The sequence below is a fragment of the Gigantopelta aegis genome, chromosome 8 (genome assembly GCF_016097555.1).
Source record: "Gigantopelta aegis isolate Gae_Host chromosome 8, Gae_host_genome, whole genome shotgun sequence".
Classification (NCBI taxonomy): domain Eukaryota; kingdom Metazoa; phylum Mollusca; class Gastropoda; order Neomphalida; family Peltospiridae; genus Gigantopelta; species Gigantopelta aegis.
In genome coordinates this window covers 8,610,347-8,635,957 of record NC_054706.1, presented here as the reverse complement: position 1 = coordinate 8,635,957, position 25,611 = coordinate 8,610,347, and the positions used below count along the sequence as shown (strand labels likewise).

General features: G+C 35.7%; 2 protein-coding genes across 3 annotated transcripts in view; one reads left to right on the top strand and one right to left on the bottom strand.

The window, feature by feature from the left end:
• Positions 1–555: 555 nt before the first annotated feature.
• LOC121379218 (leucine-rich repeat protein soc-2-like) lies at positions 556–15,076 on the bottom strand. Its single transcript, XM_041507723.1, has 7 exons — positions 13,712–15,076; positions 13,035–13,183; positions 11,579–11,710; positions 9,827–9,967; positions 8,985–9,237; positions 7,483–7,578; positions 556–6,179 (listed from the first exon to the last, which is right to left on the bottom strand). The coding sequence occupies exons 1-7, from the start codon at positions 15,072–15,074 to the stop codon at positions 6,001–6,003; spliced, it is 2,313 nt and encodes a 770-aa protein (XP_041363657.1). The 5' UTR covers positions 15,075–15,076; the 3' UTR covers positions 556–6,000.
• Positions 15,077–20,443: 5,367 nt separating this feature from the next.
• The window catches only part of LOC121379379 (coiled-coil domain-containing protein 57-like), a 28,415-nt gene continuing 23,247 nt past the window's right edge, over positions 20,444–25,611 (top strand). Inside the window, exons 1-5 of one of the 2 annotated variants that reach the window (XM_041507970.1) lie at positions 20,444–20,492; positions 22,119–22,276; positions 22,661–22,815; positions 23,862–24,030; positions 25,092–25,213. In XM_041507970.1, coding sequence (XP_041363904.1) covers positions 22,197–22,276; positions 22,661–22,815; positions 23,862–24,030; positions 25,092–25,213 — 526 coding nt within the window. In that variant the 5' untranslated portion in view covers positions 20,444–20,492; positions 22,119–22,196. Of the gene's footprint in view, positions 20,580–22,118; positions 22,277–22,660; positions 22,816–23,861; positions 24,031–25,091; positions 25,214–25,611 lie in introns of both variants that reach the window. The other variant, XM_041507969.1, reaches the window with a different exon arrangement.

The following is a 25,611-nucleotide window of genomic DNA, read 5'->3' as shown; positions in this document are numbered from 1 at the left end:
TATTCCATGAAATAAAGGTATGTAAGAAATTTCTATCCTATGTGACCTAGTAATAGTGCAAGAAATGGTCTGGACAAGGATTTACTGTTATGTGCAGTAGACCATGAAAAGTAGGTCACAGTGACCTAGTAATAGTATGTGACAAACTGCCATCCCAAGTTGTTCCTACATGTGAGGTTTGATGATCCTGTATGCATCTATATTCAAGATATGGTCCGGACAAAAAAATGTTAACAAAGAAGTACAGATGGATGGACGGACAACACCATACCATAATACAACACATTGATGTGCGTATAAAATGCACAACCTTTATGGTGACATGAATGAAGGAATGTGTAACAACATCCTAGCACAAAATCACATGTTGGCTATTGGGTGTCAAACAAAGTACCTTGGTCATGGAAATTTTAACCCAGAGTCAAAATTGTCACCACCTTGGATGTACTTTTTCTATCCCACATGATGGAGTTGTATAATCAATATGCTCTGTTGGCGTCAAAGTTTAAGTGTGAAATCTAAAGGTTGTATCTTGAATTACATCCACAAAAAACATTACATTCAAACAATTTTATTTACTAATATTAAAAAAAAAAAAAATTGCAAATTTTATTAAGGGTAACCGATAGGTTAACACGCAATACCAGTTTGAATCTGAATTGAAACTCCTTACTGCCAAAGAACTTGCTGCTATTTTAATAGACCTTAAATTTCAAGGTTTATGCAACCGTATACTGAAAAAACATGTCTGTGCTTTTAGTTACTAAGATACTTCCCAAACAAATCATGTAATAAAGTATGGTGAACAAAAAAGCAAACACAAGTTAAATATGTGAATATATTTCATCACAATGGAATTCACTCAATTTTGAACACTGTTCTTTGCAAAAAAGATTAATAGAGATTAAGGCTAATTAAAAAAAAAAAAGGACCAAGTGTGATTAATAAATGATACAATCACCATCTTAAAAATATAATTGGCCGACAAGACACAAAACTGAGATCACTTCAAACGTAATACATGGACAGAAACACTTTTTGGGGAGCTTTGTCAAAGTGATGTTATCTATTGAACATTTTCAATAATTAATTAACAGACACCCTTTTAATATTACTTTTTAATAAATTACTTTAACTTTATTGTCGAAACTCAATTAAAAATATAACTATCACATTTAAAAAACCAAAAGCCAAAAACCAAACAGAAACAAAAAACGAACAATAACCTAAATTTAACCAATACAAACCGTAAAATTGGAAATGAATAATTATGTAGTGCACACTGCCCAGATTGATACTGATGTAAATTCAGACATCTGAATTGTTTTTAAAAAGTAAGAAATCACAACACTGTCAAGGAACTTATTATTGGCTCAAGAGTTACTATTAATGTTAATAAATCAATGAACATTGAAAAGCATGTTACACTAATACTGATGTTCTATATCAGCAGGGTAATCTGTTTATCAGTGTTATTACAGATTGCTCTAAAGAAGACTCCATCTTCCAAAACATCCAAAGGAAACTGTATTGTTAAGAAGAGTATTTGCTTAGTCAGTAGTCTCGTATAAAAAAAAAAGAAGAAAAAAGAAAGAAAGAAAAGAAGTTGATTACAAATATAAACAAGGAAAGAGATTTTATAATCACTTTGAAGATGAAAACTTTAAATAAGAAATCTGAAAAGGTGCTCCCATACCAGTAATTGATTGTTAAAAGCTGAAAAATCTAAACAATTGTAATTTTTAAAAATGCAATTGATCGTTGACTTAGGTGAGAAAAAACATAATATACTGTTTTTATGACTAGTCACACGTGGAACTGATTTTTGGATGCATCTGTTTTCTTTGTCTACACCGCGCTTGCGCTGCAAACACCCTTAAGACTAATGACTTTCTCTTGCCCACCTGCCATTTTGTATGTTTAAGAGAGAAAAATAGCCAACTCTTTAGATTCACAAGCATGCCATGAAATACTAGTCTCTATCTGAAGTGTGGCTTTCTACATCTGATGCTGATTCAAAATTAACTGAGACATACAACAGGGTAAAGAAATTCTACAATTTAGTTCAGTCACAGAAAACAGGGTATACCAGAGACTTGGTGGAAATTAACACAAAGTTGAACACCACAAATGGAAACAACAGCCAACTGAAGGGATTGCTAAACAGAGAAAATAAAAAAGTGTAAGGCTTCTAGATTATGATAGCCTATGGCTAGTGGTATTCAATGTTGAGCTAGTAAATAACTACTATTGTTATGCCCGACGGCTAGTGAATTATATTTTTTTCAAATGTTGCAGTTAAGTCTATTTTGTAAATATGAATATCCTGCCCCCACTGTTAATTTTTTTTAAAGCTCTATCTCAGTCTTCAAACGATATCTGATTTTTACTATTATTTAGTAAAATTGTATCAACTTAAAGTAGGGCTAGTGAAGTTTTAATCGTGGCTAGTAAATTTTAAATGGCTTGTGGATTTTATAAAACTTCTAGAAGCCCTGAAGTGATTAGACAAAGAAATTATAACTGATAATCAGCTCCATTTTGCTGATCAGAAGAAAGGAATGTAACGAGAGGGAGAAAAAACCACAGGTGATAATTCATTGGATATGTCTGAAAGAGTGGCTGAAAGTGAACAGTTTATGATCGATGATGAGAATATTAAATCAAGCACACACCTCCTGACAAGTCAGTAGACGTGTAACAGAGACACAAACAAATATTACAGCTACGTGTAATGCAGTTTTCACTCAATCAGATTTTGCATAAAGCATACGCACACACACACGCACACAAAAACACACAAGCATGCATGCACATGCACACACAGACACAAGCCACGCGCGCGCACACACACACACATTTAGACACATATAGACAAGAACATAAAGTCATCATTAACCAGCAGATGAGCACAAAGCATTTGTCTGTCTTTCACAAGCTACATCAGTAGTCCAGCAGTCAGTAGAATGAAAGGACACATCTTTTCCAGTTCTACTCTGTCACCAGAGAGCTTGGTGTGTAGGGAAATCGCACTGGCCAATCAGATTATCTCAGTCCTTGATAGGGTGGGCACCGCTATAGAATGTGTTCTGTTGTTTGGTCTTCCAGAATCCTGCCTCCACCCCCCAGTTTCCTGTCTTGGACGCAAGAGCTTGCTCCTGCAAGAACTTGTGCCCACAACAGACATGCGCTACAACAGCTTGCTCTGAATGTGAACGTTAAACCCTATGACCTGACCTGACCTGGTCTTCCAGAGAAAAGCTCCAAGTCTGTGGACGTGTTAGCTTGAACTTTTTCAACATACCTAGCATTAAAAAGCTGGCTAATACACACATAAACACATGTACACAAATGTTATCCTATAAGTCACTTTGTGACTGATGTCATTGTATCAAGTAAAAATATTGCATCAGTAATACTGTGTTTGTTTTCACTTCACTGAAAGTAGACAGTGGTCATTCCCTACACCATAGGCTGGGGCTTGAGACTTATTATAAGTCAAATTACAAATTTTGTCTTTGGTGGTGTCGTGGTTACACTATCAGACATTAGACTGGTAGGTACCGGGTTCACAACCTGGTACCTGTTCTCACCCAGTGTGAATTTTAATGACTCAATGGGTAGGTGCAAGACCACTACACTGTCTTCTCTTGCACTAACCACTAACCCACTGTCCTGGACAGACAGCCAGGACAGCGTGCTTGAACCTTAATTGGATATAAGCACGAAAATAAGTTGAAATGAATTAATGAACTTGTCTGGTATGCCCATAATAACAAAAGTGAAAGACTGACATTTTACAATACATACAGTTTTGTTTCACAACCACATCCAGTGTTAAATGATCAATACCAAAGACTGTCCCAGAACTGATAACATCAGTGGAAGGGGGTAGTTTATTAATATACTACAATACCAAAGACTGTCCCAGAACTGATAACATCAGTGGAAGGGGGTAGTTTCTTAATATACTACAATACCAAAGACTGTCCCAGAACTGATAACATCAGTGGAAGGGGGTAGTTTATTAATATACTACAATACCAAAGACTGTCCCAGAACTGATAACATCAGTGGAAGGGGGTAGTTTATTAATATACTACAATACCAAAGACTGTCCCAGAACTGATAACATCAGTGGAAGGGGGTAGTTTCTTAATATACTACAATACCAAAGACTGTCCCAGAACTGATAACATCAGTGGAAGGGGGTAGTTTATTAATATACTACAATACCAAAGACTGTCCCAGAACTGATAACATCAGTGGAAGGGGGTAGTTTATTAATATACTACAACTACTACTTCTTATTGCCAACCCGCTGATGAGAACGTCACGTTATTTGTGATAACATACACTAATAACACGTGTGTGATATCAATCTAAAGACATACTGCTCCTAGGTGATGATCTGGGACCTAATTCACTAAACTCTCGCAACTTTGCGTGCAGTGCAATGCAAAAAGACTTGCAAAGAGGATGCTTTGTTGTCTAGCAGAGCCTAAGAGAGCTTTGTGAATTAGGACCCTGGTCACTGCAGCAATACCATCCAATAAAATAGCATGCTCAAAATTGACTGCTCTGTGTCGTATATGAGTTAATATAAAACAGATTGCTTTGTGACACATAAGTTAATGGCAACGCTCGAACGCCAAAAATAGATTTGAGTTTACATTTGTTTAAATCCTTGTTTTTGAGGATATGCAACAAACCGAGTACTACATATGTGTCCATTAGATACCATTTATTATTACCCATATAGTTAAACATATCTTGGTACGGGTACATATCGAAGTGAGATGTCTCACTAGAATGCCAAGTGGGACATAACACTTCAACGCAACTGATTGGTGCACTACAACTTTACAGGAACGTCAAATAAATTAAGATTGATTATGGGTAAGAAATAGGATATTAAGCTTGCTACCATTTTGTTACTTGTTAAAGCTTGTGACAAATGAAAATTATTTTAACTCGGGACATAAAAATTATATGAAATGGAAGCTTGTTTAATATCCTATAATTCTACAAGTTGTTTAACAATGTATCCAACTCACTCAATAGAGGGGGTTTGAAACAAACTCATAAGTTTAATGGTATCTACTGGCTAATGCAATATTCTCTACATAAACTCTTAAGATAAATGTTATCTACTGGCCACTCATGTAGTATTATCTATATTCAAACCATGTATGTACAGTGGACACGACAGCCTCATCAGGTCAGGCAACTTACTAATCAGATAAACTGATCGGCAACTACTAAATAACAATTTAGAATTGTGACGTGGTCTCTGAAACTTCTGTAGTGAATCACAACACAATGCTCAACAAAATGTTCCCTGCAAGCATAAAATAATAATGATGGCACCTTCCCGCCCTCCTTTATAAATTCTGGAACAGCCATAAGCATTTTTGATCATTTGTTTTTTTATTAGCCCCCTACTGGTCCAACCAGAGAGGACTATAGGTTTTGTCCGTCTGTCTGTCCGTACATCTGTCCCACAATTAGGTTTCAGGACTATTTTTTCCACAATACCTCAAGATGCTGAGCTGGAAAATTTCTGTAAAGCTTTACCATGTAGAGATACAGATCAATTTGACTTTTATTGGAAACAGTTACGGCCCTTGAACTTAGAGAGATATTATAATGTGTTGGGCCAGGTGGGTGACATGTATTGCTTTTAGCAGTACTCTCAGAATACTTGTTGTTACAATATCACCCACTATCAAACTGGTTTTATTACTTAGAGCACACTAAATGTAAAACATTGGCACGATACGTCATCCATTCTCATCAGTCCACTTCACAACAAAGCACACATTGACTGGCAAACGGAACCTATGACTCGACACGCCAGTCGAAACGCAGCCTGTGAGTAAACACTGCAGTTCTTGTGTCGCTCTTTCACAACAAAGCACACATTGACTGGCAAACCGAATCTATGACTCGACATGCCAGTCGAAACGGTGCCTGTGAGTAAACACGGGAGTGCTCGTGTCAGCTGCCCGAGTCGCTCTCGCTCGCATCGTCAAACTGGTTCTCCTCGACAGGAAGGTCAAGGTCAAAGTTTCTGGGATACGACCGAGCGTGAATGTCATATGCAAGGAAGCATTCTTCCTCCACCTCGGAGATCAGCTGCCACGACACAACGGGTTGGTCGCCAATGTTGACGGAATCTGCAAAACACCACTTCGAAAATTAAACAGATCTTGATAGCTGAAGAGTTGTATTTACTAAATAATATAAAATCTACACAATTAAAAAAACAAGAAAGAAAAGAAAAACACCACTACAAAAATTAAAAAGCTCTTAATAGCTGAAGAGTTGTAGTTAGTAAATGATATAAATTCTACACAATTAAAAAAAAAGAAAAAGAAAAACAAAGAACAACACTCCCCCACACACTAAAAAACCCACCGATACCCACAATAACATAATTATGACAGCAGAACTGAATGGGCAAGCAGGACCCAGCCTCATGTTTTAATAGTTTATAAAAATGCACCTTTCCTCTGTAATTTTTTTTATTTTTATTTAACATCATTAAAAAAAAAAACCCAATGAAATATTAGTTTCTTTTATGGATTAACATGGACCTTTAGTAACTAATTTTAATAATCCCTAAATGAAAATGCCATTTCAACTATATTTTGTACCAGCAATGGTTTTGAGTGTTTTGGGGTCAATAAATCTATAACAAAGAAAAAGAAAAACTGTTTTGGAAATAACAAAAAAGTTCTGTTTGTAGAAAACAATTAGTTCTGATATATATCTATATGGAATAAGAGAACATTAAAGATCCCTTCCTGAATGTGAAGACAGGTTTCTTCTCTGATAATCTAGACCAAATGCTACAAGCACCAAAGTTTTGTTCTGTTTAATGACGCCACTAGAGGACATTGATTTATCCATCATCGGCTATTGGGTGTCAAACATTTGATAATTCTTAGTCTTAGATAACATTTTTACAATAGCAGTAAGGGATCTTTTATTTGCACTTTCTCATAGACATGACAGCACATACCACAGCCTTTGATATACTAGTGATGTGATGTGGTTAGGATGAGGAGAGTGGGTCAACCGAGGGGTTCAATACTGGCTAGAATAAGAAATAGCTTAATGGGCCCACCGATATGAATCGATCCCAAACAGACTGTGCATCAAGCGAGCACTTTACCACTGGGTCCTGCTCCTGTTACAATGACAAAGTCACTCTACCAAATAACAGGAAAAAGATGGATGTCCACATCTCGATGCAGGTAAACTTGAGGAAACTATTAATATGTCTCTAGAAAGAATATACCAAATAGACCAGTAACCATTTCCACGTCTCCAGAAAGAATGTACAAAACTGACCAGTAACCGTTTCCATGTCTATAGAAAGAATGTATAAAACTGACCAGTAACCATTTCCATGTCTATATAAAGAACGTACCAAATTGACCAGTACCAGTTTCCATGTCTATATAAAGAACGTACCAAACTGACCAGTAACCGTTTCTATCTCATCCTCCCAGTTCTCATCCGATGCGATGATATGATCTGTCGACACTGGTGAACATGAAACCACTTTATCTAGAAAAAAATATATAAACAGTACTAATGAACAAGTATATATATATATATATATATATATTGCATTATTGTTTGTTCTCTCTTTCTTTTTTACCTTGCTTTAAAGAGTATAGTGTTAATACTTTGTTATTAACCAAATACAAACTTTTTAATATTATGTTTTAAAAGTAATAAAAGCATGACCATTTAAAAGATTTTCAAAGACATTTCCTTGATTCAGGGTTGAAAAAAAATCATTATTTTTAAAATTTAAATCAGATTTATTTGATTTTTTTTTTTTTTACTTTAATTTGAAGCTTCTGAATTGAATACTTGCTCCCTATTAAATACACGATTTGGAAGCTTCACTGCATTCTGAAAGGAAATACCTTGAAATAAATTGTACATAAAAAGCCATATACCCCTTGTGATGCTTCTACAACGTATATTATCTAGCGTAAGTAACAATTGATTTTAAATAACACTACATTTTTTGTACTGCAAGTTAATTGATAAATCACATGTTTACAAAATAATCAATAAAAATAAATGCAATAATCATAAAAATCAAATGAAACATAATAAAATCAAATGATTTAAATCAAACAACTCTGCCTTGATTCTTGATATATTCTAATATCTGCAATTAACTTCAACACATTATTTGATGTGGCAAAACAATTGAAAAAATTATTGAATTTTCATACAAACCCTGTATTCATTAACTGTTATCCCCTTCCAATGTGAGAATGAATGAATGAATGAATGAATGAATGAATGAATGAATGAATGAATGTTTAATGACACCCCAGCACAGAAATACACATTGGCTATTGAGTGTCAAACAAAGGTAAGTATACCAATATTATTATCCACATGGTTCAACATAACCGAGTTAATAATAATCATACGAAGCACATGTGTAATAACAAGTGTGATGACGTAATTTAGGGAAGCGATGTCATAACATGACGTTGTTTTCCTCAGTCCTAGTTCAGACTTTGCATGTGAAATATGACGTCATTTCGTCATCTCCTTCTAGTTGTGATTGAAACATTTTGAGATGGTCCTTTTCATTAAACAAAATAACAATAATAATATAAATAGTATTATTACACTTGCATGTGAGTCGTACTGATTTTACAAAACTCCTGTCAGGATTCATGCATTACCCTTGCTCTTGCTCAGGTAATACAATAATCCCAACACTTGTTTTGTAAAACCAGTACGACACACAAGCTCGTTCAATAATCTCTATTGATTATTTTCATCATATTCAATGAAACAACCTCAATATATTGAATAATATAGTGCTGACTATTTTAGGTGAGACGGCTAACATTTCAATCCATTAATTATGTGAGTAACATCCAATGCATAAAGGAGATGATTTTGAAGAAAACCCCCAAAACAACTTAAAACTATACCACTGTTTTCAAGATCAGTCCGAGCTATAGCTTCATCATCATCACCATTTTCTTCTTCACAGTTGTCGTAGTTGTGATTCTTGGGATAGTAAAAACCGTTTCTGACGGGTCTGACAAACTTCTCCCTGTGACTGGGCCCGTTGTGTGACTGCCATATCGACAAGCTTCTCTTGGCCGCGAGAAAGAGCTGCGTGTCGCTGTACTGCTCCTGTTCTGGTTCTTCGTCAGCCTCGTCACTCTCAGACCCAGATATCTGCAACAGTTAGCAGGGATTTACCAACGATTTCTCTCACAATAAGGAAAAAGAGTGCAAGTAAATCACACATGGGATATTTTTTTCAGGCCACTGAATGACGCAGTAGACTACTGTTACATGTAAATATTTATATTGGGAATTTTTAGTTCAGAAATGGACAATTTTTAGTGCCACTTCCTTTTGGGAAGGGGCCCATGTTCGGACCCACAGAACACCTGGATAAATCACTGATTTGTATAAAATAATGTAACACCTGAACCTGAACACAGACACATTTCAGCAAGTCCCTTATGATTTCAATTAAACTTAACATCAAAATAGTGGAACCCAATATTTTCTGTTTAATATTGTGTCAAAAATCCTTTTTTCTTCTCTTTTTTTCAATTCCATGAATTAAGTAAAATTATATGTCCTTGCCTATCATAAAGCAGCTTTGTACAAACATAATAAATTTTAAATTTAAACAAGTCTATTTCAGCTGGACATTTTCAATGGTTCCAAAAACAAATAATTTACAAAAGAAAACAAATGCCATATCAAAAAAAAAAAGAAAAAAGAAACAAAGAGAAGAAAGATATTCTCTTACATGGATGATGTCGTCAACTTTTGCGTCTTTATCATCACGTGAACGCCCTCTCCAGTTGTTCTTCAACTTGGGGTCACGAGGTGGGTAGTGCAAGGTTCGCACAATTATCGGAATATCTTTACGTGGGATCCCAAATTTGTTCTGAAAACAAAAATGGAATGAAACACACAGCATAACTTTGCATTCAACATTTAACAAATAACTTACTTGTAGTAAAATTACTGTCTTTCTCTGGCAACTAAGTTTCACCAATGCTGAAATATTCCAACCATGATATACTACACAAACCCTGATTGGTTATTTATGCACAGAATACAAAAGTAGTATCAGTGAATTTTTACTTTCATTTTAACAATACACTGGTTCCAAGAAAAGTGCAGATTCATATGGCATTTTGTTAAAATATAACTTTTGCATGTTTATAAATGTGGACAGATTTTCATACAGATAATAAAGTTTATTTCTGATCAACCAAACTAGGACAAGTCAACTGTCACAATGGAAGAAATATTACATGAAAAAACAAAGAAGAAAGATATGCTTTATTTAACGACGCACTCAACACATGTTTATTTATGGTTATATGACGTCAAACATATGGTTAAGGACCACACAGATAATTAGAGAGGACACTTGCTGTCGCCACTTCATGGGCTACTCTTTTTGATTAGTAGCAAGTGATCTTTTATATGCACCATCCCAGACAGGGTAGTGCATACCATGGCCTTTGATATACCAGTTGTGGTGCACTGACTGGAGCGAGAAATAGACCAATGGGTCCACCGACGGGGATCGATCAAATATTAAATGAGGTTGTATGCTGATGATGTCGTCTGTTATACGAGTAAGGATACATTGAGCTGCGGTTAGTCACCTCTCTAAAATTAGCATGGCCCAGCTTCAGTAGTGATCCATATTAGTCTAGACTCTACCCTTTGACCAGTCCAGCTTGGGTGACCCTACTCGTATCTGAAGTTCCCGGTGGTATAGACCTCTGAGTCACTGAGACATACAAGTCAGCTGACCACTTCAAGGGATAGACTGTGAATTAGTTGACCCACGATACAAATGTAGTACCCAATGTAAGTCAGTCCATTTGTCCAATAGATCATGGCTATCATTCTATCAAGACGAGGGGTATAATCATACTCTACTGTTAATTGTAAACTGATGGCGCGTATGTTCTGTAATGTGTTTGGGTCATTACATTCTTTAGTGGACATCAAACAGACAAAACAAAGACCTGCATATTTAGTGCTGTGGTTAAATTGAAGCCAGGTATTTATTTCAAGAAACAAGCATTCTGAGAGTACTGGTGAAGCAATACATGTTCCCTACCGGACCCAACAAATGTTTCGTATCTCCTAAGTTCATGGGCCATAACTCTGTCAAAAAAAGAGAGTAAATCGCCATGAAAGTCAAACTTGATCTGTAACAGTACATGATAAAGCTATATGCCAAATTTCAGCTCAATATCTCGAGGCATTGTGAAAAAAACACCCAAAAACTATATGGGACGGACAGACAGACACAAACTTAATAGTACCCTCTGGTTGGACCGGTAGGCGACTAAAACAAGATTTTTAAGTGTCAATATATAGTTCCCATGGAAATACACTTCACTTTACAACGTACATAACCATATGGAGTTTTAAATTTGTTGGTAATATTTATTGGTGAAATAACATTTGCAAGTATCTAATTATGGTTATTTCCTGGTTACAACAAAAACACAACAGCGATGTGAGATACCTCTTCAACATCAAGTCGGACCAGCTTCGTCAGGTGAGACAGACATTTTGGAATTTCCATCAGTAAGTTGTTGAAGAGATCCAACGTTTTAAGGTTTGTTAATTTCTCAAAGGATTCAGGCAGTTCCGCAATCTAAATAAACAAATACAAAATAAATAAAATAGTACAATATTGTTAAAACTATCCAGATGAAAAAGAAACAGATAAAAAATTGTCCCATTCTTCATAGGAATAATAATAAAATAGTGGGTACTGTGTTCAAGATTAAAACAGATGAAAAACCAAGCAAGCAATGGAGTGTGCTATCACAGTACATGCTAAAAATAATAGTGAAATAAAATGACAAAACTGAAAGAGTTATACAAAATAAGACCAGTAACGACAAGGTCAATTTAATCACACCTACATAAAGATGAAATTAAATGAATAACAATGAATAAATGATGAAAGTTTAACAGTACCCCTACGGCTAGCTCTGCCACTCACCAAATTCACCAATTGAGAATTTTAAGACCAGTTGGTGAATTTTATTTTAATTTGGCAAAAACAATTGTGTGATAATTGATTTTTTGTTGGAAAATAGCTATAGGTTTTGCAATTTTTAGATAATTTGGCAAAATTTTCTGATCCCCCAGAGCAAGCCCTGACCCTGGACTAAAAACAATAAAAATGATTGGCTATTGAGCAACTCAGTGATACTAAAATACGTAGTCTAGACTTTAAAACAAATTTTTAAGCTATTTGGATGTCAAACATTTGGCATTTCTGACTCGTGGTCATCAGAGGAAACATTTTTCTTAATGCAGCAAGGGATCTTTTATATGCACTTTCCTATAGACAGAAAGCACATTCCACTGCCTTTGACCAGTTTTGGTGCACTGAATGGAACGAGAACAAAACTAATCCATTGAATGTAACCATCGCAGTGGTGTGATCCTGCGATACACGTACCTCAAGTGAGCACTCATCTGACTGAGCTAAATCCCGCCCACTACGCCATCAAAAAGTGAACGTATACAAATAACTGGCTGATGAGGCTGGAATGTCTTTTTGCACAGACAAATTCTGCTAGTTACGTTTTGTGAAAGGCTGTGCATCATCTGATGTAACAGTAAAAATAAATATGTCAGCGACTGGACAATTTCATGTTCATTTTTTCTTGTGAAAAAAATATTTAACACAAACATGTTTATATATATAATAGCTAAATATTTTTATATTTGCATTGGACATTTGACTTCAAAACTAGGGGGAAGAGAGAGACAAAGATTTTCAGACAATATCAGTCTAGCAATCTAAAGGCCATACCACATGTATGCCATGTATGAGAATAGCTAACTGCATAGCAACCAATCAAATGATACTGTTGTCTTGTCACACTTGGCTATTCTCGTGCGAGGCGTTCGTATCGTGTGGCATCACAATTAGTGATACAACTGTTGATCAACTGCAATACCTGGTTGTTGTCCATTCTGAGGTCTTCCAAGCTAACAAGGTTACCAAAGCTGGCTGGAAGAATCTGAAGATGGTTTTTAGACAACAGAAGAACCCTCAGTTTCTTTAAACTTCCAAAAGACTCTGGCAGATCATGGATCAAATTCTGACCTGTTAAAATCAAATGCGCACTTTTAACCATGTATGCATATATGTACATGTAAGGTATATTCTAGGATTTATGATAAATTTGTTTAAAGAAAATGTTACAATGAAAAATGTACTGCACAACTGGAAAAGTAGCCTAAAGTTTAACATTTCAGTAGTTCTGAGGTGACAGGTTTTGAGGTTAGCATGTTTGTATTTAATTTTGGCATATATATTAACTTGATTTTGATGCAATCGAAAGCTCTGCTAGTTGATAACCCATCACACATGAGATGTGTACTACAATGCTGAGATACTATATACAAGTGTTGGAAATAAGCACAAATGAAAATCTGCTCAACAAGCAAAATATGCCACAATGGTGGACAAGGAAAAATCGCATTAGTTTTTCTGTCTTTTAAAATTATCAATGCCGTGTGAATATTTTAGACCAAGTCTATTTACAAAATTAATAGTATCAATTTTAAAAAAAATATTATATTAGTAAAAAATATTTTAAACTGTTTTGTTGTTCAGTGTATTTCATCTTACCGAGATCGAGAAACTCCAAACTGACAAGATGGCCGAAGTCTTCTGGCAACCCATTCAGTTGGTTTTCATCCAGCCGCAGCTCCCTCAGCGACAACAGCGAACACAAACTCTGAGGAACGTAGGAAATCCAGTTTCCGTTCTGGAAGTTCCTCCGTTCCAGCTCATCTATCACACTTCCTGCGTACAGACATTCCAGCTTCGTCATACTACCAATAGATTCGGGCAACTCGGTCATAAAATTCCCGCCTATGTCCAAGACAGTTAAATGTTTGCACCTGTTCCCAAATCTGTCCGAGATGGGTTTTTTGGTTAACTTGTTGTCCTTAAGTGACAGCTCCACCAGCGAGGGCAAGTCTGAAATCCACTCGGGAAGCTCAGCTAGACAGTTGACGTCGGCATAAAACTTTTTTAATGTTGTTTTGGACCTGCAATGTTTTGGGAGGTATATGATGAAGTTTGACGAGAGGTCGACATACTGCAGGGCAGGCAGGTCACCCAGACTTTCTGGCAGTTCTTTGATCTCGTTGCTGCTCAGGTTCAGGGTTTTCAACGAGACCAGATTACCCACATCCTTAGGCAGACAGGTAATCATGTTGTTGTTAGCTTCCAATATCTCCAGCTTGGTCAGTAAACTGAACGTTTGTGGAATCTTTACCAGACTGTTTTCATCAATGTTGAGAACTTCAAGGGAAGACAACTCTCCGATGTTTTCTGGCAGACTCTTAAGATTGTTTCCCGTTAGTTTGAGGACTCGGAGAGACTTTAGCAGACACAGCGAATCTGGCAGCTCCTCCAAACAGTTCTCGTTTAGATGGATCTCCTGTATGGTTCTGAAGTGCCAAAATCCTGTGGGTACAACCTCGATCTGATTCCCATTGGCCGAAAGAGTTTTAATGTTTGGAAGAATCCATGGCAGATTCTCAGGGAGACTTGAAAGGTTGTTGTAGTCCAGCAGCAAATGGTGTATCTGGTCCTGATTGGTGAATTCGGAAGGCACCTCTGACAGATCGGCAGACGAGAAATCTGCAAGTGTTGGGTCATCACTTCCACACTTGTTGATTTCACAGCGATCACCACCAGCGTCACACTGTTTACACTTCATGGAGGGAGACACTAGACAGCAAGACACATTCTCCGTTCCATAGGAACTTTCATTACCAGTGTCTTCATGGTTTGTTGAAAGAGAAACTTGACTAGCAATCTCATCAATTCCATAGCAATCACCACCAGCTTCAGGCTGTTCGGAATTCATCGAGTAAGAAACCTGACTTACAGCATTTTCAGTTCCACAAGAAATGGGATTTGTAACCTTTTCTGTTCTAGGGGAATTCTCATTCCCATAGTCAGTTTCTGCTGAATTCATTGAGACTGAAAATAACAAGAAACACAGAAATTATTGATACCCATTTACTTCCAGAGGTATTCTGTTTCATGTTCAACAACTAATGTAATACTAATAGTCTAGACCTAGTGTAGTCAGGCCCCTGCCTCCATTTCATTTGTTTATTTGACAATTTGTAAGAAAAGATTGTATAAACGTTTCATTTTGTTAGGGATATCTCAATTAGTGATGTTCCATTGATTGATTATAATTGAAAATTGGTCAGTTTGGCTCTACCAATGTGATGATCAATTATTAAAGTTCTTATTTCCTTATTTATTTCGGCCGAATAGACATGTATAGAGGATACTCCCCGAGTGTCTTGTGATAACATAATTTATCAGCATGAGTTGATAAGTAAAAGTATGAAATCTGAGGCGAGCGGGAGACTCGTTAGCTAGCAGAACGGCAGTGGCGTGACGTCACTAATGGTAGGTTTAGTGCTGAAACAAACAGAGTGATGTAACAAAACATTGTTTTATGATTAAAATTTGACCAATCAAGATTATAAAAAGCGATATTGCAAATTATAGTACCAGCGATATCTCCACCAAAAAACTTTAATGGATGATAAAGTGAGATATGCACATGCTCTGGGTTAGCTGTCAGTCTTTATTTATCAACAGTACCTTAGCTTGTGTTGCATATCTGGCAAATGTCAATTAAGCAATCAAAATTAAATAGAAACATGATATTTGTTTTGAAATAACTAAAGCACACATTATTCAATACATTTATTAAGAGCTTTGTTATTATAAATTTATTTCCGTTTCGAACGTGATTTAAATTCGTTAACATCTTGTAGGCCACATGCCATGGCACTGACTGGACAGTAATAAATTTTATTTTTCAGTTGTAATTTTTTAAACATATATTTAACCAAATTAATTTTTTAACTTGTCTTCGTGGAAAAATATCAATGGCAATTCATTTCCACATGAAATTGCAGAATGTCAAAACGTCCGACAAACATCATGACTATCCAAGTGCTTATAAATTGCATCATTTTATCCACATTTGATTGGAGTTGTTATTTGCCAGTTTTATTACTTTTTCTATATTTAATAGTGAAATGAATACAACACAGCCGTTTACCTGAATCCAAACCCCTGTAAGCTAAATACCCATCAAAATCAGATTTTTGTTTTACAATGGGCTCAATTTGGCCCACTGGTTTCACAGCATCATGTAATGTGCATGCAGTTCTATGGGTACATGCCATAATACACACGTACATGATTTCCACACTGGGTGACCGGCACATTTTCATTTATGACCGGCTCAAATTGATAGACCTAAGACATAGGTCATTGTAATGAATGCCAGACGACTTGGCCCGGAGGACAACTCGGCCCAGACAACTCGGCCCATGTCGAGACAGCTCGGCCCAGAGTTCTGAGACAACCCGGCCCACCGCGAGACAACTCGGCCCTGAGTTGAACAATATTGTTGAACAAGTGTTGTTTTTTAAATTAAAGTATTCTCACAGAAATAAAAGAATTGTTTTTGTTTTTGTTTTTTTTAAATTGATAAATTGTTGATATAGTTTCAGATTAAAGAATATTATAGAAAATATGCTTAATAACACTTGACTATTACTAACAAAAGTTTCTGGTAGTTAATGTTTCTGTGGTTTATTCTGAAACAAACAACACAAAATCTGCTATATTATTGATATCTTGTTATCTAGGAGCTTCTTTTCATCCCTGATTAGATATAATGGTTTGCTGGTTTATTCTCAAACCTAGCCTTGCTTTGTGTTTATAAAAGCAAATGGATTAAGACATGGCTACTTTCAGTGGCTTCTTCTAATTCCTTAGTACAAATCTGTGATTACAGCACCATATGACTTTCATCTCTATAAAACTAAACATGTTTCTGGGGTTTACTCATAAGTTCTTCCACTCTAGTTTTGTACTGCAATGCGTCAAGACGTGTGCCTTTGTTACACATACACAATTGTCATTCTTAATGGTGACCATATAGTTAGCGGTATCTATCAGTATAATGCATTATTATTACTACGACATGGCCAACTATCATACTTAACACGCATATAATGTGTCACAGCAGTCTATCAGTCTAATAACGGGGCCGAGATGTCTGGGCCGAGTTGTCCCCCGGTCCGAGTTGTCTGGTCCCCATTGTAATAGGCACCATCAAAACAATTATTTCCAGGCATGTACTTGTGAATGAAATCATTTTAGACACAAATCAATATTGAGAATTTAAAATGTTTTATCTTTTGTGCCAGATAATATTTACACCGCCTTTATAAACAGAAAACTGCTTTAATCAATTAATTTAACGTCAAACATAAGATTGTTGTTTTATTAGAGCGTGAATCTTTGCCTACTGATTGGCAGGCAGAGATTGCGCAATATTGATACAACCCCTGCAATTAAGAAAATGTCCATGGCAAAAAATGCGCCGTGGAAATTTTTTGTCCATGGCAATTTTTCCTTCCATATGTTTGCAACTCTGGATTGTAAGTAAATATGAATGATGAATTTGTTATTTGTGTTGTTTGCCAATATACTGGTAAGATTCATTTATACCAGTCACAGTATTCGCTGGGCTGACCATAATACTTCAGATGACTTGTAGGAGTGTATGATGAACAATTTACAAAAAAACAACAACCCCGTAATGCACCATAACCATGGTTTAACAATGTATAAACTGTCACCCCCTTGCAATCCAGTGGTCCCTGCAATGCACGCGCTATGAACAGTCAACAGACCTAGTTGGAACTCGCTTAATGCTGGATCGAGTGCAGCCAGACCCGAGCAGAAAAACATCCACTAGACTGGTTTAAGCACTTCACAGTAAATCAAATGACCATGTCGGGAACCAATCAAATTGGTTCGCGAACGTTATGGTCTCACTACACAGATGTCATCTGCCATTGAAACCCATATTAAATTGCCCAACTTCAAATGAAGATTGCCTACAGAACAGGTTCTCGTTGGCATTAACAACATACACCATTTTGAACATACATTATTCAAGCATTTATGTTCACTCCAAAATTGAGAACATTTCCGTCTCAGTTTTTTGCTATATGACCGCAACTGGCTGTAGTACCGGACTGAACAGGTGGTTCATTAACCGATTCACTCCAGCTGTCTCTTGCGCTATACACCCATGTCCCAAAAGGTCAATGCACACTATTATAAAAGCATGGGCAAAATACAGCCAGAAGGCTTACCATTAAACATACATATTGTTTTAATTTTTCACCATTTCCTAGAAGTGAATATGTGAACCATAACTTGTGTCACAATTAGGAACTATAGTGGACCGTGATCAATGAACTCTCACCTGAATGTGATCTGTGTAGTGAGACCTAAGCGAAACATTTGCTGGTTGAACTTTGGTTTGGTAAATTACACGTATTTGCGATGATGCCTGATGGAGCTGAGATTCAAATACTTTAGTAATAATGGTGCAATTACTTTTTTAATGTTTACTTTTAATCGGTTTTTAGTTCACAGAGTATATTTTATTTCTAACAATAAATACATCTTGAAAAAAAAATCCAATATAGTGCATGACAACAGATTGGTCTCTGACGGTTAGAGAGCGTGATAAGAGTGACTTAGTGTCAAAATTAGTACTCTGGTTAAGTTAGCTTAAACATTGCACCAAAAATTTTTGGTACCAGATACAAAGTCAAAATAAGTGGTAGACTAATGTACAACGAAAAATGCAGAAACAAAGCTGCTTTCAATTAAAAAAATATATATCGTACCGTCATACAATTTCGATCGACATATGTTTTCGATACTTTGTTTGTAACTGCATGTATCGCGAGATTATGCGAGATATTACGTCACTATCAGCCTAAACATAAACAACGAAGTGTCTTTTACCTCACAATATTAAAAATGCTTCAAGTCAAGCTGCCAACTTTATGTTTTAATTATAATACAATAAATAGTGTGCATGTTATCAGTTTTTCGTAATGCAATATTTGGGTACTAATGTAATGCCTCACATAGCGAAATCCAGGTGTCACAAATCACTGCAAAGTTATCGTCTGCAACACTGACATCTGACCTGCCAAAGTTCGACGATATACCACGTGATCATTACACTGAACAATAAAATTTATGGAAGGCTGGATGGGTTACCTCTTATGTCATTCACAGCAAAGATCTTTTCGGTAATTTCTGGTGGGGGCATGTTTGCATGTGCATTTACATTTACTACAAATAAAGGTGGTTTGGTGGATTTTTTGAAAATATATAGTTCTGTATCTCTGTCAGAGTACTTAAGGTGACAGTCTGAATTTAGGTGTCGTTGATACGTATAACAAGAGGATTAGACATTAGCCTATGACGAAAACATAATGTAAATATGTTTTAAGTGAACACTGTCTATTGGTCTGAAGATTATTCAATATTTTTTACAAGTTACAAACATTATATGATTTTATTTTCAAAAGAAGATTTTGATATAAATTATTGCATGGAGTATAGACCCTTCACTGTCATAAAAAGGACCAAAATAGACAGCCAATGAAACTATCGAAAACATATGACGTTTGTGAAAATATAGCGGAAACACCTGTACGACTTAGCAGCTAGTGTTTTTGGAGGAAAATTTGGTGTTCATGGGAAATGATCACTGTTTTTCACAATAAACTAATGTGACTTGAGAAAGGTAAAGTAGTATTGTATGTACAAAGTATTGTTTTTATTATATTTTAATTTTTTGCTTATCGTATCGAAAATATATGACGCCATGATATAATAATAATAAAAATAATAAAAAATATGGATGAGCGGGAGGGAGTGAAGGAATTGTTTAAAATGTATTGCTGTTGAAGATAGTAGATACTACTGAACTGCGAAAAAAAAAAAAAAATGCACTACGCGAACCGTTCACGAGAAAACAAGCCTCACGAAGTTTTAAGCATAACATCTGAGCTTTCATAAATGAAAAGGAACATTGACGGAAGAGCAGCAGACCTGTACAAACCGTTCAGCAATTCGTCAATTTCTTAATAAATGAGATCAGTGTACTTGAGTAAAACACGGGCGATTGCAAAAAAAAGAAGAAAGTTTTACATGATCTTAAAATTTCAGGAACTGATTTTGTGTTTTCACATTCAAATCAAAACAAACTACCTGTCCTCACATGTATCGTAAACCGGTTCAATACATTTTGCGATACCAAAATAATTTTGGATAAGCTTTATCCAGTTATATCTATACATTTATTTTGCAGTTAATTTTTTTTATTTATTTCAAAGTAGTGGTACTATATATTTAAAAACAAACTGACATAAAATGTGTTTCGTTTACATTTTACGACTTGCCAAACACCGATACCCCGCCGAATTTGTTTTTGTAGGTTTCGTTTTGTCAGGTTGACAATTCAGTGGTTGTTTTGGTTGGTTTAGACAATGTTCAAATACTTTTTATCCTTTTTTAATTGAAAAAATGTATGTTAGAGTAAAACATTAAATTAAAACGATAGGTAATCATAATGACAATTCATTTCAGCATGCAGGGATATTTTAGTATTGACAAATTACACTTAAACTTGTTAAAGGCATGATAAAACTTGTTCTTTGCCTCCATCAGTCCATGCACATTTTTTTTTTTTTTTTTTGTGTAAATAAATTCAGGTTTATTTGATGGAAAAAGAAAAGTAGAAATGTTTTGTAAATAACAAAAAGCATTATTTTCTTTGCAATTTAAGAAACAATCCGTTGATAAATAAATTGATTGTAGATAGCCTAGGGGTGCACTGTAAGCCTAACAATACACTGAAATATATTTGATTAACCGAACAGCGATCTATATTATAGTTGCATTTGTATTCGTCACCAGATGAACCGAATACACAAATATATGTATGTAATGCTAACTGTACAATTAATATTTCTAATTCACACTAACCAAAACACAATACCGATTTGATTGTTGTAATAATGCCCCGACCTGTTTTGTATTAGATCAAGTGCAATGCATTGGACTGGTACCCTGCGTATACCTTGATTTTGCTCCTGTCAAAAAAACTAGGACATCGCATAATTTTATTCAACCAGCCTTATGAGTTACGTTCCTAGCATGAGAGCATATTTTGTTAGTGTATGCAATGTAACTTCAATCAGGGATTACCCTGTACATTGTCAAATTAGCCAATTGCTAATTTTTATTTAAAGTAGCTACAACATTTAAGCTTTGGCTAATAAAAGATTCCTTAAATTAAACACATTTTAATAATTTTTAAGGAAATACTCTACATATCTGAAAATTGGCTAAACCAGAATTTGTTCCAGCGTGAGCTAATTAAAGCAAAATAAAACTAAAATTCAAATAATCAAGGATGAATTAACAAGATTTGAGGCAGAGGACACGACTGTGTTAATGACTGCCCCCTTGCATATTGACCGGCCTCGGTGGCGTCGTGGCAGGCCATCGGTCTACAGGCTGGTAGGTACTGGGTTCGGATCCCAGTCGAGGCATGGGATTTTTAATCCAGATACAGACTCCAAACCCTGAGTGAGTGCTCCGCAAGGCTCAATGGGTAGGTGTAAACCACTTGCACCGACCAGTGATCCATAACTGGTTCAACAAAGGCCATGGTTTGTGCTATCCAGCCTGTGGGAAGCGCAAATAAAAGATCGCCATGTAGTGGCGACAGCGGGTTTCCTCTCAAAAATCTGTGTGGTCCTTAACCATATGTCTGACGCCATATAACCGTAAATAAAATGTGTTGAGTGCGTCGTTAAATAAAACATTTCTTTTTTCCTTGCATATTAGAAACATCACAGTGTGTTTTGTCCTGATCTAAGCCATGTAGCCAAACACCTGTTCATCCTAGCAACAAGTTTGCAAACCAAGCACATGTTCAGCACTGCTGGAGATGTGGTAACAGCACAGAGAGCTGCATTTTTCTGAGAAAATATAGGCATGTTATTCACTGCTTGATACCATTTTTAAAACAAAATAGAAAATTTGAGCATTTTTTATCAACTGGATCAGTTTACAACTAACCTATTTTTTCAAGGTTGACGTGACAAGCTGATCACCGGAAAGGAAGATTTTTGAAATGAAGATGATGCTGCTGTCTGTATTTTACTGAAGAATGGAAAATCAAGACCCATCGTCATGGAAACAACTGGCTGAACAGAAGGAGAGAGAGTGGAAGGAGATAACCCATCTACGGTATATCTTCTACATGGTCAACATACAAATATATACTCTGATTATTCTTACTTGATTGACTTGCAATAAATTAGAACCTGGATCAGCTGACACAAATTTTGTGGTTTAGAGTAATTGAATGTAGTTGTTTATTTAAACACACACACACAGACACACATGCATATACACGTACACACACACACACACACACATGTACAGGCACAGGCACCCAAAAAACCATCACAACTAACAAAAAATCCTGATGTACAAACTTGAAAAATACCCCCTAACTTTAGGTTTAGAATGTAAAGCTTTGCAATCGATGCATTTTTTACTTTTTGTGATGTCAGTGTAAACTAATTTTCACTAACCAGTAACTAACGTTCGTTTTTTTTTTTTTTTTAGAATTACTGCCCTTGAAGCTGTATGTGAAGAGAAAGAAAAGTTATTGGCTGAAGAGCGATCACGTTTCACACAATTGAAAGAGGACTTTAAGTATAACCTCAAACTGCTGAATGAACGAGATCAGGAGTTAGAACAGTATGATGTGAAAACATCTGGTGAGAGTTAACTAAATAAGGAGTTAAAACAATTTGATGTTAAAAAACATCCAGTGAGAGTTAATTAAATTCTGATTGAGCATGGTATTATATAAAAACATCTAGAGAGTTAAATCAGAAGTTAGAAGAGTATAATATTAAACATCTGGTGAGAGTTAACAACATTGTGACTTAGATTAGTATGATATAAAACATCTGGTGATAGTTAATAACATTGTGACTTAGGTTAGTATGATGTAACATATCTGGTGAGAGTTAACAACATTGTGACTTAGATTAGTACGATGTAAAACATCTGGGGAGAGTTAACAACATTGCGGACTTAGATTAGTATGATGTAAAACATCTGGTGATAGTTAATAACATTGTGACTTAGATTAGTGTGATGTAAAACATCTGGTGAGAGTTAACAACATTGTAACTGAGATTAGTGTGATGTAAAACGTCTGGTGAGAGTTACCAACATTGTGACTGAGATTAGTGTGATGTAAAATGTCTGGTGATAGTTACCAACATTGTGACTGAGATTAGTGTGATGTAAAACGTCTGGTGCGAGTTAACAACATTGTGACTGAGATTAGTGTGATGTAAAACGTCTGGTGAGAGTTAACAACATTGTGACTGAGATTAGTGTGATGTAAAACGTCTGGTGAGAGTTAACAACATTGTGACTGAGATTAGTGTGATGTAAAACATCTGGTGATAGTTAACAGCATTGTGACTGAGATTAGTATGATGTAAAACATCTAGTGATAGTTAACAACATTATGACTTAGATTAGTATGATGTAAAACATCTGGGGAGAGTTAATTAAATCAGGAGTTAGAACACTGCGGTATAAACTGCCTAGAAAAGATCTCTTGCTGGGTTTTTGGTACTTAGAGTAGCCTGTGCATTGGCAGCATGTTTCCTATTTGTCTATGTTCCACTTTTGTCTCTGTCTGTCTATCTCTCTCTTTCTCTCATAAGTGTTAATATAATGATAAATTAGTCACTGAACAGCTGTAGTTTTTTTTTATGTACTGAGGTATTGTTTGTGTACATAGACTACCGAGCGCATCTGAATGTGAAGAATGCCGAAGTGAGTGAGTTGAAGATAAAGATTGACGACTTGAACTCTGTGATCCGCAGAGAGGTACAGAGTAGAGAGGAGCTCCAGATACACTACCAGCAGCGACTCCGGGAGAAACAGGCCGAAATCGACTCATTCAAATGGTTTGTATTTCATAACATTTAGTAATATTGTGTGATAGTACATTACAGTACATGCTTTCAATGTAATAACTTGTTGTAGTGAATACATTGAGTATGTGGCTTCTTTAAAAACATTTGGTTTTCTGGGTCAGTGAGTAGGCATTTTATTTTATATTAGGTTTTATTGTTATGTTGAGGGTGGGATTTAGCTCAGTCGGTTGAGCGCTCGCTTGAGGTGCTTGCATCACTGGATCAAACCACCTTGTATCCATTCAACTGATTTGTTTCTCTTGTTCCAACCAGTGCACCACAAATGGACAAAGGCCATGGTATGTGCTTTCCTGTCCGTGGGAAAGTGTATATAAAAGATCCTTTGCTGCATTTTGAAAAATGTAGCAGGTTTCCTCTGATGACTATGTGTCAGATATACCAAATGTTTGACATCCAATAGCCGATGATTAATTAATCATTGTGCTCTAGTGGTGTCATTAAACAAAACAAATTTTAAACTTTTCTTGTTATGTTGAAAAAAGCAAAACATTATATGTTAATTCTCACAGTTGTGAATCATATTCCATAATTTTTACATGTATTAGTGATAAATAACATGAAAGTATTCAGTCCCATATATTGCATATTTAACTTATGCATGGTTTTCTAAAAAATTCTTGTTCATTGTGTGTCCATTATGATACCAGCCAATTCTTTGTCAGTAAAATTTCTAAATGTGGCATCACCCTTAATGAATTTTGCAGTAATATAAATTTATAAATTGTAGTAAATGAAATTTGGATATAATATTTTTGTGAACACAAACTTCAGAAGAAAAAAAAATTGATCATTGTGCAACTTTGAGATGGCCCCTTTAGAAAAAGTAAAAAAAAGAAGGGTAATCTGGCTGAGACTGGATTGCAGAAAGAAAGTTGTTTTTAAAAGATTACAGAAAAATGTACTTTTTAAAAGGTTACAGAAAAATGTACTTTTTAAAAGTTACAGAAAAATGTACATTTTCAAAAGGTTAGGCAAAATTTTTGAAGCTTTTTCAAAACACTGCTCACGGTATGTTTGTGTTACTGTTCCAGCTCTAAGGACAGTGAGATTGAGAAAGAACGGAAGGAATTTGAGTTGTTCAAGCGAGACCTCCAACGTAGGATTACAGAGGTGGAGGATGAAATTGAGATACAGAAGCGAGAACTCTCATCAGGTAGTTTACTTTAATCCAGGCAGTATATATGTGAGATTATAATCTGGGCAAACTATTGTTAGCAGTTTAACAAATATTATGTGAATATGTATAGCCAGAATTAAATTGCTGCAGCATTACAAAAAATAGTACAACATACAAATTTGTAAAATGAGTAGATTCTTGAATGAGCTTATCAGAAAATTTGTTGTGTAATGTATTTGTCAGATTCTGCTCAGTTTGAAATCGTATTTGTCGATTTGGTGAATAATTCTTCCAATGCTCAGATTTAGTGAATAATCAGTGAACAACAGCTTAAACTCTATGCATGGACAGTGTCATGTATTTGACAGCTAGACATACTGGGGGGTGGGGTGGGTGTTTCTCAGTGATAACCTGAAGTATAAGGGCAGTGTCAT

Coding starts and splice junctions, on each gene's coding strand:
- LOC121379218 (XM_041507723.1), bottom strand. CDS start 15,074: ATGAATTCAGCAGAAACTGACTATGGGAATGAGAATTCCCCTAGAACA. Junction 13,184..13,711: donor TTTGGAGTTTCTCGATCTCG/GTAAGATGAAAT, acceptor TGATTTTAACAG/GTCAGAATTTGATCCATGAT. Junction 7,579..8,984: donor GACTGATCTTGAAAACAGTG/GTATAGTTTTAA, acceptor ATTTTTTTCTAG/ATAAAGTGGTTTCATGTTCA.